Source organism: Nerophis ophidion, linkage group LG11 (assembly GCF_033978795.1).
Source record: "Nerophis ophidion isolate RoL-2023_Sa linkage group LG11, RoL_Noph_v1.0, whole genome shotgun sequence".
Taxonomy (NCBI): Eukaryota; Metazoa; Chordata; class Actinopteri; order Syngnathiformes; family Syngnathidae; genus Nerophis; species Nerophis ophidion.
The window spans coordinates 50446978-50463126 of record NC_084621.1 but is presented as its reverse complement, the minus strand read 5'-3'; the positions used below and the strand labels follow the sequence as shown (position 1 = coordinate 50463126).

Here is a 16149-nt window from a genome sequence, read left to right as displayed (position 1 = left end):
TAATTTGCATTCTAATTCACAGGTGTCATACTCAAGGCATAGGGGCCAGATTGGGCTCGCCGCCTCAATGTATGTGGCCCGCAAAAGCCTGGAAATAATGTCCAATATTAATAAACATATATTTATATTAATAATATACAAGTATAAATATATACGTTATAATAAATGTATTTCTAAATATTCACGGATGTATCATCCTCGTCAATGACAACGTTTCTTATGGAGGCTTTTTAAATTATTGTGAAAGCGGGTTTTACTTTGAAAGTCAAAACTGAATCGGGGTGCGAAAGCAGAAACCAGAAAAACCCAACGCATTATCAAGTAGTAGTGGTACCAAAAACTTGCTACACTCTACTGTATTGCTGTATTTCTTGTGGTACAATTGCTGAGATAATAGTAACCTCACACATAATTTGCATTCTAATTCACAGGTGTCAAACTCAAGGCATAGGGGCCAGATCGGGCCCGCCACCTCAATGTATGTGGCCCACAAAAGCCTGGAAATACAGTTGTGATCAAAATTATTCAACCCCCACACAATTTTGGTGTTTTAGCAAGTTGGACATTTATTCCGTATTTTGTTTATAGTCATATCAAATAAAGATGTGTCAAATAGACAAATGCAACTTAAATTGTAACATTGTATTTTACAAAATACCAAAAAAGGACATTTTTATTAATATCTCATTGACAAAATTATTCAACCCCCTAGTTACATGCATCTTTAGTACTTAGTAGAACACCCTTTGGCAGTAATTACATCCTTCAAACGTGATACATAACCGGACACAACCTTCTTGCAACGATCTACAGGTATTTTAGCCCATTCCTCTTGGCCAAAGGCCTCCAGTTCATTCATATTCTTGGGCTTGCGTGCTGCAACTGCCTTCTTCAAGTCCCACCACAGTTTTCCTATAGGATTTAGGTCTGGCGACTGTGAAGGCCACTCCAGAGTCTTCCAGCCCTTCTTCTGCAACCACTCTGATGTTGATTTGGAGGTATGCTTGGGATCGTTGTCCTGTTGGAAGGTCCAACGTCTCCCAAGCCTCAGCTTCGTCACTGACTTCATGACATTTGCAGCTAATATATCCTGGTAGGAAATAAAATTCATAATTCCTTGAATGTGCTGGAGATTCCCGGTACCTGAGGCAGAGAAACAGCCCCAGAGCATGATTGACCCCCCCACCATGCTTAACAGTAGGAAGGTGTTCTTCTCTTTGTAAGCTTCATTTTTTTCTCCTCCAGACATAACGTTGATTCATAGGCCCAAAGAGTTCCAGTTTTGTCTCATCACTCCATAGAACAATTTCCCAATACCTTTGGGGTTTGTCCAGATGATTTTTGGCATACTGGAGTCTATTTTTCTTGTGCCTGGTAGTCAGAAGTGGGTTGCGCCTGGGAGTTCTGGCATGGAGGCCTTCATCTCGTAGTGCGCGCCCTATTGTCTGGGACGAAACCTGCGTTCCCCCCTCTGCAATGTCCTGTTGTAGTTCCTCAGCTGTTACCCAGGGGTTTTTCACCACTGTACGCACACAGCATCCTCTTTCTACCTCGCCCAGGTAGTGTTTCCCCTGTTCCTTTAGCTTTAAACTTGCGAATTATGCTCCCAACTGTGTCTCTTGGAATGTGTAATGTCTTTGCTATTTTCTTATATCCATATCCTTTCTTATGAAGAGAAATTACCTCCTCTCTGGACTTCTTTGACCACTCCCTGGACTTCACCATGTTGCAAATACACCATTGACCATCTACAAGAAGCTGAGCGTCACAGTCTTTTTCAATCAGTTTAATTGTTGCTCGTTATGGTTCTAATCACATCTACAGGTGTTTTCAACACCTGATTGAAAATACCTTATTCAAATTCTGTTCTTAAGAGTTATGATCTTCAAGGGGTTGAACAATTTTGTCAATGAGATATTAAGACAAATGTCCTTTTCTGGTATTTTGTATAATAGTGTTACAATTTAAGTTGCATTTGTCTATTTGACACATCTTTATTTGATATGACTATAAACAAAATACGGAATAAATGTCCAACTTGCTAAAACACCAAAATTGTGTGTGGGTTGAATAATTTTGATCACAACTGTAATGTCCAATATTAATTCTTAATAATATACAACCATATATATATATATATCCATCCAACCATTTTCTACCGCTAATTCCCTTTTGGGGTCGCTGGCGCCTATCTCAGTTACAATCGGCCGGAAGGCGGGGTACATCCCGGACAAGTCGCCACCTTATCACAGGGCCAACACAGATAGACGGACAACATTCACACACTAGGGCCAATTTAGTGTTGCCAATCAACCTATCCCCAGGTGCATGTCTTTAGAGGTGGGAGGAAGATGGAGTACCCGGAGGGAACCCACGCATTCACGGGGAGAACATGCAAACTCCACACAGAAAGATCCCGAGCCTGGGATTGAACCCAGGACTGAAGGACCTTCATATTGTGAGGAAGACGCACTAACCCCTCTGCCACAGTGAAGCCCACCATAACTATATATGTTATAATAAAATGTATTTCTAAATAGTTACAGATGTATAATTTTAGTCAATGATAACGTTTCTTATGGAGGCTTTTTAAATTATTATGAAAGCGGGTTTTACTTTGAAGGTCAAAACTGAATCGGTGTCCGAAAGCAGAAACCAGAAAAACCCAACACATGATCAAGTAGTAGTGGTACCAAAAACTTGCTATACTCTACTGTATTTATTTATTTCTTTACTTAGTTTGCTGTATTTCTTGTGGTACAATTGCTGAGATAACAGTACCCTCGCACATAATTTGCATTCTAATTCACAGGTATCAAACTCAAGGTACAGGGGCCAGATCTGGCCCGCCGCCTCAATGTATGTGGCCCACAAAAGCCTGGAAATAATGTCCAATATTAATAAACATATGATTTCTATTATTAATATACAAACATAAATATATATGTTATAATAAATGTATTTCCAAATATTTACGGATGTATCATTCTTGTCAATGACAAAGTTTTTTTATGGAGGCTTTTTAAATGATTGTGAAAGCCGGTTTTACTTTGAAGGTAAAAAACTGAATCGGGGTGCGGAAGCAGAAACCAGAAAAACCCAACGCATGATCAAGTAGTAGTGGTACCAAATACTTGCTGTACTCTACTATATTGCTGTATTTCTTGTGGTACAATTGCTGAGATAACAGTAACCTCGCATATAATTTGCATACTAATTCACAGGTGTCAAACTCAAGGCATAGGGGCCAGATCGGGCCCGCCACCTAAATGTATGTGGCCCACAAAAGTCTGGAAATAATGTCCAATATTAATAAATATATAATTGTATTAATAATATACAACCATAAATATATATGTTATAATAAATCCATCCATTTTCTACCACTTGTCCCTTTTTGTATTTCTAAATATTTGCGGCTGTATCATCCTTGTCAATGACAACGTTTCTTATGGAGGCTTTTTAAATTATTGTAGAAACGGGTTTTACTTTGAAGGTCAAAACTGAATCGGGGTGCGAAAGCAGAAACTAGAAAAACCCAACGCATGATCAAGTAATAGTGGTACCAAAAACCTGCTATACAGTACTTCATTGCTATATTTCTTATGGTACAATTACTACACTGAGTCATGCTGTGATAAGAGTACCCTCACACATAATTTCCGTTCTAATTTATGTGTCAAACTCAAGGCACAGGGGCCAGATCTGGCCCGCCACCTCAATATATGTGGCCCACAAGAGCCTGGAAATAATGTGTCCAATATTCATAAACATATAATTGTATTAATAATGTATCAAATACAACCATACATATAATACACATATTTCAAAAGAAAGCATGTACTGCATATGATGCATTAAATTGCATCTTTTAAAATGTGTCCGATATTAAATGAATAACAATACAGTATATATAAATATATATTAATACATTTTCATTTTTGACAAAATACACTGCATAAAAATGCATCTTTTAAATTTGTATACTATTTACCATACTCCATTTTCTTTTAAAGATACAAACTTAACTTTTCCATAAATTTATATGTAAAAAAAAAAAAAAAAAAAGTCTAATAATCAAATGCTTGGCATTTGTGTAATCTATTGGGCAATTACACATTTATATTCAAGGTTACAAGTCACCCTCTAAAGGCAGCCATGAATGCGATGAAAGTTAGACACATTTTCATCAGTTTCAATGTCAGATAATTGCAATTGATTGGACTATTGACATGCTGCACAAAGTCATAGTGAGGGACACCAGAAGGCAGAGATTATATTTAATATGTAGAATTTTTAATAGTAAAAATAAATTATATCTGAAACTGTACATACATTTACTATGGTGTGGTATAATTTTTCCTTGATGTACAACAATTTGTATTTACAAGACACAAAGTATAGCACCACAGTCAAAATAAAACACATGACCATTAAGAGTAGATTAAAATATTACCTGAGCATATTGTAATATCTGTGTCCTTCCACTTGTAAAAGGGTAGGAATAGTTAAAATACCTCAGCCAAAATAATAAAAAAAAAAAAGTTTTGTATTTGCCACTTAACTTCCTCATTCCTGTCAGAGTAGACACACATAACAATACATTCCTAAATCAACACGATGTCCAGACATGACTGTAAGCGGGTGTGTCTGAGTAATGTGGTAAGGTCATAGTTATAGGTCATATAAAAGCAAACGCTCTTTTCTGGCCTCACCAGGAATGGCAATGATGATTTAGTTGGGACCTTAAAATTGCTTTAGTGTAAATCACATTTTGGAGAAGCGCAACATAATTGCACTTCCCTAAGTATGTGTGCCCTATTTTATGGAGTGCCTGCAGATCGAGGCCAGCTGGTTAATGCAGCTCATGACAGCAGGGGGAACGCTCTGTGATGCTTCCATTCGCCAATCTGCTAGCGCTTCCAGGGCTTCTTTTGGGTTGCATGGCGACAGGTCGAAGATGCAGTACACGGCCGCTAACTGCACTTGCCATGGCACACCTGGACGGTACGTTCATTATAAAATTACACGTCTTGCTCATTAAAAATCCAAACCCAGCCACCTTGAACACACATTTGACAGTGCTCTCTTGATTACGTACCTTCACTCTGGCTCTGCCTACCAAATGTATTAATAACATTGGCGACTGATAGCACTGAAGAAATGTTCTTTTCTTTGATTCCAAGCTGGCCAAGGCGCCCTGTTTAGGAAAAGCAAAAATACAATTAAGCATTCAGGTGTGAAAGAAGGTGGATACCAAATACATCCAACCAACAACTGACCAATGAGCCGCAGGACAGCTGCCACTGTCATGTTTGAGATGGGCACCTGCTGGTCTCGGGATTGTGACACCCATGTGTTCATCATTGGCCACAACTCTTTACTGTCAGTGCACAAAAACACATTTTATTATACAAATAATTTAACTGTTCTATTCAGCAAATTCCATTAAAAGAAAATCAATGCTGTGTTTTTGCTCAAATATACAATTGTATTTGAAAACATTCCTTTAAAGGCCTACTGAAACCCACTACAACCGACCACGCAGTCTGATAGTTTTTATATCAATGACGAAATATTAACATTGCAACACATGCCAATACGGCCGGTTTAGTTTACTAAATTGCAATTTTAAATTTCCTGCGAAGTTTCTTGTTGAAAACGTCGCGGAAAGATGACGCGTGCGCGTGACGTCACGGACTGTCAGGAAATATTAGCGCAACACTATTTGCGTCTAAAAGTCGTCTCTTTTCATTGCGCAATTAAACAGTATTTTGGACATCTGTGTTGTTGAATCTTTTGCAATTTGTTCAATTAATAATGGAGAAGTCAAAGTAGAAAGATGGAGTTGGGAAGCTGTAGCATTTAGCCTCAAAAAACACACGGTGATTCCTTGTTTAAAATTCCCGGAGGTGAAGCTTTACTATGGATCAGAGCGGTCAAGCGAACATGGATCCCTACCACTTGTCAACCGGCAGGTTTCAGTGAGAAAATTGTGTTAAAAGTCGCCTCTTACCGGAGATCGGTGGAGGTGGCGCCGTTCTTGTATCTGCCGTCGACTTCACTTAGACACTGGCCTCAAGACACCCGTGGACACACCCCTCCGACTATTTGGAACTATTTAATTTCACTAAAACACTAGCAACACAATCGAAAGATAAGGGATTTCCCAGAATTATCCCAGTAAATATGTCTAAAAACATCTGAATCCGTCCCAATGCAATCGCCTTTCTTATTTTTTTTTCTAGTCCTTCGCTATCAATATCATCATCCACAAATCTTTCATCCTCGCTTGCTCAAATTAATGGGGAAATTGTCGTTTTCTCGGTCCGAATAGCTCTTGCTGCTGGAGGCTCCCATTAAAAACAATGTGAAGACGTGAGGAGCCCTCACCCTTGTGATGTCATCTTCTGCGACTTCCGGTAAAGGTGAGGCTTTTTTTTCAGCACTTTAAGTTGCAAACTTTATCGTCGATGTTCTCTACTAAATCCTTTCAGCAAAAATATGGCAATATCGCGAAATTACCAAGTATGACACATAAAATGGACCTGCTATCCCACTTTAAATAAGAAAATCTCATTTCAGTAGGCCTTTAACTTCATGAAATGCAATTTTAGCATTTCAGTGAATGATCCCTACCTCAAGATATGATTATAGCTCCACTCCCAGGACTTGTGTGCGCAGAGAAGGTGCATAGTGAACACCTGTTCCCAAGCCTCTGTTCCCAAGTCGTCACCGTATCGACTGTGTTTTGTGAAAAAGGACCCTAAATTTGACCGCATCTCAGAGAGTGTCCTGGCAATCAGAATGTCGATATCACAGGGGGAAGTCTGAAGGGGCAGAGGATGTTTTGGTTGTATTAATTTTCTCAATTGGAACAGTGACTTGAAATCTATTATTTTTCTAAAAGGCATTTCTGACTTTTTTACCCTGGGTGTCCTCATACAACTTTTTCCACTTTTGATACAATACAGATATTGGAGCCTTGAGTATTGGACGATACTGATATTAATCCTATATGAGATCAACACAAATCATTGTGCATACTAAAAAAATAACCTATAAATAACCCTAAGAGAACAATGTATTTAACACATTATTTGTCAATGTTGAACCCAATTTAGCAAATTAAATTGTAAAATCAGAAAACATTGTCAAATTTAATGAACACATTATTCAAAACAACTTTTTCATTTCTCCTGTACATGAAAGTGAAATCACAAAAACTGTAAATTCCTTGAAAAACAGTAAGTCCACAGACTGCTATAATTTAGAAATCTCTCTGATCAAAGAAATTGTTGATTATATAGCTGTTCCTTCACCTATATATGTAATATTTATTTTTATAAAAGATATATTTCCAATGAAAATGAAAATGGCAAAAGTTATTCCCATCTTCCAAATTTGAGATGAGCATCAGTTTACCAACTATAGGCATCTTTACTCCCTCAATTTTCAAAAGTCCTACAAAAATTATTCGTATCAAGATTAGACAGTTTTATTGATAACCACCACTTACTAAGTGAACAACATATGGTCTTCGATTAAACAGGTTCACTTCCACGGTAGTGATGGAATTAGTTGAAGTACCCATTACAATTTATAAAGAGTTCACTGTTGGCGTTTTTATTGACCTGAGCAAGGCCTTTGACACCATCGATCACACACTACATTAGTACAAAATGTTTGATGAGGTCTTCCTCATAATTAGTTGAAAAGTTATCTTGGTGGCCAAAAACTGTATGTGCATATGAAAAAATGTAATTCAGAGAAAAATATTATAACTCATGGAGTACCCCAAGGTTCTGTACTGAGACCAAAATTGTTTATGTTCTATATTAATGATATCTGTAAAATCTTTGAAAAACTAAACTGTATTATCTTTATTGATGATACAAGCCTGTACTGTTCTGAGCCAGACCTTGCCCAACTCCTAGAGACCGTAGAGTGAACTCTTAATAAGGGTGTATTTAAGAACATTTTTGGAAATCTATATTGAAGACAAATTAAATTGGTAGCTGCACATAATTATACTCATGACAAAGATGGCAAAAAACATAAAACATAACATATAAACATAAAAACTATGTAAATCAAAATGCTCTTCACATGTTATACAATCATTTTGTACTTCCATAACTCAATTATTGTGTTGAAATCTGGGGTAATAATTATAAATCAAAAATCAACTCAATGTTCCTAATTTAAAAGAAAGCCATTAGAATTGTAAATTATGCAGATTATTATGCTCATACCAATGCTCTTTTCATAAAATTAATAACGTTAAAACTACATGATCTTGTTGACCTCAACACTGCAATTGTGATGTATAAAGTTAATAACCGCATGCTCTACAGGAGATGTTCAAACCCAGGGCGAGTCCCTACGACCTCAGAGGTTCATCTGTCTTTCAGAGAGCAAACATTAGAGCTAGTTTAAAAAGTAGATGTGTTTCTTTCAGGGGGGTACATCTATGGAATAGCTCGGGTGATGCCTTAAAATTTACCAGTTCCATTCACACATTTAAAAAACCTTTAAGACCAAAGTCTTACAAAAATATATCACTCTTGAATAAACACCCCTAGTTAATACTATGATCAATTTTAGTCACAAAACTAAATGTGGGACATCAATAATAATGGAAATACAAGTGTCTGTATTTAGTATATTATTGGTACAAATGTTTGACCAACATGTATGAGTGTACAAGGATATTTCACAACTGTTTGTTTATATGTCTTTACTGTGTATCTATTAGAACAGTGTGTATGCTGTGTAGAAGGTGTATTTGTGATATGTTGTGTAAAGGAAATTTTACATGTCTATTAAGCTCAAGATCGGAGCGCGATGTCTCCTGGTTTTACGACATCTTATATTTGAGTTTTTTAATAGGGTTAGGTGAAATACGTGTTTAACTTCAGCCAAAGCCTTTTGGGTCTGTAAGATTGTCAACTTATGAATTCATGGATGTACAGTTGTTTATCTTTATTTTGTTGACCACTGACCGAAGAAATAAACTAAAAAAATATATAAATTTGTAGTGTGGAATGTTAGAAAATGCTTGATAAAGTGAAATTACTGAGAGAGCAGTGATGGGTGTAAAAATCACTATCAGTAAAACAGATTTATGATATTGAAGTGGAGTGTTAATTTGTTTGTTGGCAACAACTAGTGGTAACAAAAATTCATTAAATTTAGTGCATGTTGAGTAAATTAAATAATCCAGACACATTTTTTAGAGGATACTTTCCAATATGCTTGTCTTGGAGGCTTTGTATCCCTAAGTAATATGCAACAAAGTTATATGGTATTTGTTTATATTGAGGAATGTTGTGTTTTAGACTGCAATCTTGTTCAGCTAATAACCATTATTATGTTTATGTCTAGCTTGTGTGCTTACCTGTTGTGTAGCTGTTAGCTCTTAATAGCCTGCCATGTTTACCTTTTGTATATTACTTCACTGCAGTACAAGGAACGATCAAACGTGTGTGCTTATTGGATAAAGTTTAGATGTTAACTCTTTGTCCAGCTTTGCACAAGTGAACATGCTGTAGGACTGCTTGTATCAGACATTTTAGATGCAAGACGGTATCACCCGACACTTGTTTTTTTTTGTCGATATCAGATACCAATATCTGATCAGAACACCCATACCTTTTATCAAATCTTATTCAAGTGGTCAGTTTACATGGATGTGCCCATTCAGTGCACATATAAACCTGAATGGAAGCAAAGCACTAAATGAACACAAAGACATGAGGCCGACATAACAAAATTATATAAACCGAAACCTCAACTTTATACCTTTTCCCATCCAAGGTATGCTGAGAGGCACTTAAAGACTTCAGAAGTTGCTTTAAGTTGGGTGACTGTGTGTATAGCTTGGCATAGGAGGCTGCTATTAGATAAAACAGTAGGCCATGTTGTCACCATAAACAAAATCAGCTTGGAGCAATCCGGGAAATCTGGAACAGGAAAAACCAGATTAAAGATACATAGAATTTAAAACATATGTGGTGCCAAATTTAGTCCAATATTCGAAAGTGTTTAAGCAAATCTTGCTCCTTTGCGTCAGTATACTTGTCTACATAGAAAATACAGTCTTCAAAAATAAGAGCAGCTGAATAAACAATACCGTCACTACTTTGTCTTAAGATGGCATCCAAGTAATAACAGAAATATGACGAATACCGGTACCACAAACCTTCCAGAAGCAAAGTATAAGCCAGGATATGAGCCTTTTCAAAGTCTCTCTTCTGTCGACAGATGGCTGTGTAGACTCTGCACAGGGCCTGCATATAATTTTTGCACAAGTCTCTCTTCTCTGTTTTCAATTTGTTCAAGATGGCCAACGTCATATCGTCTGCCTTTAGGTCAAGACAAAACATACACAAATACATAAGTTCACATGGACACAGAGTGCTTACTGTAATAATTTTTCTTACATATTTTCCCTCAGTAAGGTCAAGTTCTTCAAGTCTAAATTAAATACTGCACAGGCATGTTTTTCCTTTGAACTGGTGTTAATGATAATAAATAACAAAAAAATAAACACATTTAATAGGCATACTAACCAAGTTGTTCTGACAAATCTCAGAGAGGACTTCGTGCTCCTCATCTCTCAGGACAGGTTTTTTTGAGAGGTTACCAACATACACCTGGCTCTGGATCACAAGCAGGATGTCAAAGGCCTGGTGTTCAATTCTTTTCAAAAGGCGGACAATGACATTTTGTTCAACAGGTTCTTCACCCTCTAGTGATAGAACAGTTTTCTTTTTATCATTCTGAGTGATCTTGAGAGTCTGAGGCGATGGTGACTCATCGCCACCGTTGGTCACTTTGTAGACGGCTCCTGGAGAGCTGCTGTCTTGCCGAAAACACTTACGGTTTTTAGGCTGAGTCAAGTCAGTGGCAGGTCGTTTTTCTCCTCTTATCTCATTGGTGAAAGCGGTTGATGTGGAAGAGACGGTTTTAAAACTTGACATCTTAGTGTCAGTTGTTGGAGGTGAGGTTCCGCTTTCCGAAGAACTAATGCTGAGATTCCCTCTAAGAATGCTCAGTGTGCGGGCACGCGCAGAGAGTTCTGGGTACATGCTATCCAGAATAGTCATTGAATTTTCCTGTGATGGGCAGGGGGCTGCAGATTGTGAAGAATTCACTGTAGCTGGCAAACGACCTGGGACAGGCACAGCATGTTTTGGGGTGGCAGAGCCAAACTGAAGAGGCGATGAAGGTACTCCATTAGAACTCATTGTTTGACTATTGGGAGTCAGAGGGGTCTGAACTGGAGTGGAAGGGGACGGCAAGCTACCCATTGGAGAGGGGAATAAAAGCTTTCCAATGGCATGCCTTGGATTGATTGGTTTGCTTTCTTTTGAAGGTGTCTTTAGAGGGGTGATAATCGGAGGGAGCGGAGGACCAATTTCAGTGCGAACCTCACCTAAGGACTCTGACGACAAAGGTGATTCACCAGCTGCATTTGTGACCATATCATCTGTGGAATCTACTCCTCTGATTAAGTCATATATTTCATCAGGCACTTCAGTAGAGAAATCCAATGTATCTGGTCCATTCTCATCTGCAGCGGTCTGTGTGAGAGTGCTAACTGGTTGGCCATCACCAAAAACGTCCTGAGTTGAGTCTTTCACAACAACCTCTCCTACAACACCTTCTTTCTCTAAATGTATCAATGCCTCTGTGGGTATTTTATTTGAATTGCCATTTACACCGAGGTGAATTTCTTCTGGTTTTGCATTGATTGGGTTAGGGGTTAAATAAGAAAGCCTGAGCTGACTGCATAGCAAATGCATATTTTCTTTAGAAGATTTAGAGTTGAATGTCGTGTCTGGAAGAGAAATTTCAAGATCAGCTTCTTTGTCACTCATCAACGTGTCTTTTGGATTAGTCATTGGCGTTGTTGTAACACGAGGTATATGACGGGCAATAGTTTCATCTATATTCTCAGTCCTTGACATTGGAAGTGTAACGCTACTTGGATTGTTTGGGATAACTGCTCCATTAGCCCCGGCAGTTTCCTGGGCTTCCTCCATTTTTTCTGTATGACAGGATAACTCCGTTTCTCTTAAGTCTTCACTTTGTGTATTTGCAACATTACTACTGGCGTCACAGTTCAATATACCCGGTTTGTCGTCTCGCATTTCTGAGTCTTTTCCTTTGTGATCTGCATTTTCCTGGAGATTTAGGACTGTGGCATCTTCAGCTTCAAGTGCATAACCACTTGAATCATGGTTACTATTCCCATATTCAGATGCATATTTCTTGTTGGAATTATCTTGTGTCTGCCCATAAATGACGCAAGTAACTGACTGCACAGCCACTTTCTTGTTGACCACCATTTCTATGGGAGATTCCTCACAAATACTGGGATTGATTTTGGTATCAAATACTTTGTTGATGCCCATCTCTGTAATAGTTGCTGAGTCATCTCTGTTTGGCTCTACTTCAGAATATGTAGGATTACAGTGGACAGTTTCTTGGATGATACCTGCAGCATAGCTACTTACAGGTTTCACACAGCTCGGCTTCTTACTAACTGTGCTTGACAAGGGTTCCTGAACAGGCAGTGTGGTTTCTGATGAAGAAAAGGATGCCAACTGCGTCATACTATCCTCTTCAATCTGCATTTCCGCACCATTACAATGCCTTTCATCCTTCAGATCTGTGGTAATGGTAGACTCTGGTAGGCTGGAGGAGCAATCCATTTCATGTGTTGAGACACCACACAAGCATGCATTTGCACCAACTATGGGTGAATGTGGTTTCGGAGAATGGTCTGAATGTGATGTTAAAAGGTCTAACTTGTCTTGATTAGAATGAATGTTGTTATTGCCAGGTAGGTCTTTGTTTTCCGTTTCTCTTTTTGCAATCTCCATAGGCTGGGTTTCTTTTTCCTGAAAGAAACATGCAACACATTTTATTACTATGAGAAAAATAAAAAATAAAAAATGTTGTCAGTGCATAATTCAATACATTCTTACAGTATCAGGTAGTGGAGATAGGCATGGTTGCAATGGTTTAAACCAGTCCAATATCTCATGAGGACTGGCTGTGTCAGAAGGCTCCTTTGGTCTATCTTGCTTAGGCGAGTGCTTGTATGTTAAAACGGGTTCTTGTCTTTGCTTTGTGTCTTTTGTGATTTGTGGAGATGCTTGTTTTGTGGTTTTCTGTGCATGTTGTGGGTCTTTTAAGTTTGTGTAAGTCAATGTTGTCTGGATGGGGGACTTTTGGATGTTACTGTTATTCTTGATAGGGGTCTGGGATTCGACCTTCTGAGTGTAAGTGCTTTGGTGAGAAGTGGTAAAGAACTGCTTGGTATTGGAGTGGACTTCTGAAATTACAAGAACAAATAAGGAGGCACATAACTAACAGAGATCGACATTGTTAAATGGTCTACAGTCAGTCTTCTAAATGAAAGGAGCAAAAATCAAGCGGACTCACCGTGTAAGTGCAACGAGCCAGCGGATTCCTGGTGTTCAGGTTCCACACAAGACCACAATTGTTTTAGAAGCATCTGAACCTTGGCTGTAAAAAAACCATCCACACAATATATTCACATTTAAAACTTGTTTATGCTCTACATAAAATTATTTTTCAATAGTTTACCTTTGTCAACTCTATGTTCTGTAGGTGGTTTTACTTGAGTTGATGCACTCTTGCATTCTAAATGAGAAACAACAAAACAAATTGTGCAACTCGTGTGCATGTTTTAAACTTATATATATTATATATCAGTGGTCCCCACAGCTTTTTGAGTCTTAGCAGGGTGAAAGGGCCTTAATCATGTAATATGAGTAAAGGGGGAAAAATCAATAACAGTTTACTTTATATATATCATGCAGATTACTGGAGTACTGCCACACCAAAATAAATTAATGCAAAACCAGTGTCCGGTCCTTGCTTACTGCAACTCATTTTGCTAGCTTAGTATCTGAGGCAAATTTAGCTATTTGGGGGTCTAAAGCAAACCAAGGCAATTGGGCCCTCCACATAACAAAAAGTCCAAGGCTGCACATTAAAGCTTGGTGAGATGTGCAATCAGTATGACTGATGACAACACCTTTTCTGTAACTGATAGTAAGTGAGTGACAAAAATTAACATTTAACAAAGTGTAAGCCATTTCTTAGAGATCCTTATTTGACGTGTAGCGCCAGGTCGTTAGTGTGTGACTGACAGGAAAAAGAGAGGTCTTGAGTGCCTCACAAGTTCCGACCTGCCGAGCTTGCACTACATCTTATCAGACCCTCTTTTACAATAGCCTGCCATTCCGAGCGCTTTAATACTCACATATTTGTGAAAAAAGTGTAATTCTCAACTTGCATCGTGCACCGACAGCAGGTCTTGTTGTGTTGATCAAATATAGTCAGTGTCACTAATAAAGAGGTTCACTTAGGGTAGTTTTACCAAAAAATGTTTGCTTTCTTCTCACCTTCTCCGCTTTACTTGGATAACTCTGCTACATCTTTATAAAAAACCTCTCATAACAGGTTTGTTTTGGTCAGCCTTCCGGAATAAAGTCTGAGCATGCTTAGTGACATGGAATAGTGCATTGTGTGAGAAAGTAGCCCAATCCGAACCTGGACCAAGGATTGAGGACCACTGTTATATATAATAAATCCAATACGTTTAACAAAACATACATATATTTCAAACACACTTACCTTTATTTCTTTCTCGCTCCAGTTTTAAAAGTCTTACCTGTAATTATCACAACATTAAATTTAAATGTATGCATTTTGCCATACCATAACCTTTCTATTAAGGATTCACAAAGGTACTGCACCTGAAAGTCAAAAATGTTTCTCTCCAGCAGTGTCTTCTCTTTAGTAAGCTGTGTTATTTGATTATTCTTTTGGGAAACAGATTCTGTAAAGGGGGGAAAAAAACAGGTATTGGTGTACAAATTTAAGGTATATTTGTGACCAAGATAGAAAAATTTAATAAATACAAACCTTCTAGATGAGCAAGTTTATTTGCAAGGTTATCTTTTCTGTTGACGGGCAAAACAAAACAGGTTTTCAGGAACAAGATTGAAGTAGCTAAAAGGCAAATTAATACAAACTAAAAAAAAACAAAAAACATAAGTGCAGCAATTTGTTTTTTTAATTGACAACTTGTTTAAATTTTCTATGGAGGGTTTTGGTGATAAGAATGATCAAAACACATCTTGAATTAAAGAAAAAATGTTTCTTACATGCTTGTTGTTTTGGCATGATCCTCTTTCAGTTGTTTATATTGTTGTTCAGCCTGTTTTTTAGATGTGTCCAAGGATGACTGAAACAAAATATTGTTTAATTTTGAGTTCACCAGATGCTGAATGAGCATCAAACACACACACAGACATAAATACACATATATACAAACACATTTACAAATACAAATGTATGAATATATACACATATATGCACATACATTATATATATATATATATACACACATTATATATATATATATATATATATATATATATATATAAATAAACACACACATATAAATATATATATAGACAGAAACATATATACACATACAGTGGGGCAAAAAAGTATTTAGTCAGCCACTGATTGTGCAAGTTCTCCCACTAATAATAATGACCGAGTTCTGTAATTTTCATCATAAGTACACTTCAACTGTGAGAGACAAAATGTGAAAAAAAAAATCCAGGAATTCACATTGTAGGAATTTTAAATAATTTATTTGTAAATCATGGTGAAAAAAATAAGTATTTAGTCAATGACAAAAATTCAACTCAATACTTTGTAATATAGCCTTTGTTGGCAATAACAGAGGTCAAACGATTACGATAGGTCTTTACCAGGTTTGCACACACAGTAGCTGGTATTTTGGCCCATTACTCTATGCAGATCTTCTCAAGAGAAGTGATGTTTTGGGGCTGTCGCCGAGCAACACAGACTTTCAACTCCGTCCACATATTTTCGATGGGGTTGAGGTCTGGAAACTGGCGAGGCCACTCCAGGACTTTCAAATGCTTCTTACGGAGCCACTCCTTCGTTGCCCGGGTGGTGTGTTTGGGATCATTGTCATGCTGGAAGACCCAGCCACGTTTCATCTTCAAAGCTCTCACAGATGGAAGGAGGTTTTGGCTCAAAATCTCACAATACATGGCCCCATTA

The 16149-nt window shown here is 37.7% G+C and overlaps 1 protein-coding gene across 1 annotated transcript in view; it reads right to left on the bottom strand.

The window, feature by feature from the left end:
- Positions 1-4274: 4274 nt before the first annotated feature.
- Positions 4275-16149, bottom strand: part of ice1 (KIAA0947-like (H. sapiens)) — a 30305-nt gene continuing 18430 nt past the window's right edge. The window contains exons 7-20 of the mRNA XM_061916198.1: positions 15213-15292; positions 14971-15008; positions 14802-14884; positions 14680-14716; positions 13624-13680; positions 13459-13542; positions 12999-13348; positions 10575-12911; positions 10205-10367; positions 9805-9965; positions 6640-6830; positions 5283-5383; positions 5102-5200; positions 4275-5000 (exon numbers count right to left, since the gene is read on the bottom strand). Of these exons, the coding sequence (XP_061772182.1) occupies positions 4819-5000; positions 5102-5200; positions 5283-5383; positions 6640-6830; positions 9805-9965; positions 10205-10367; positions 10575-12911; positions 12999-13348; positions 13459-13542; positions 13624-13680; positions 14680-14716; positions 14802-14884; positions 14971-15008; positions 15213-15292 (3963 nt within the window). The 3' untranslated portion in view covers positions 4275-4818. The remainder of the gene's footprint in view (positions 5001-5101; positions 5201-5282; positions 5384-6639; positions 6831-9804; positions 9966-10204; positions 10368-10574; positions 12912-12998; positions 13349-13458; positions 13543-13623; positions 13681-14679; positions 14717-14801; positions 14885-14970; positions 15009-15212; positions 15293-16149) is intronic.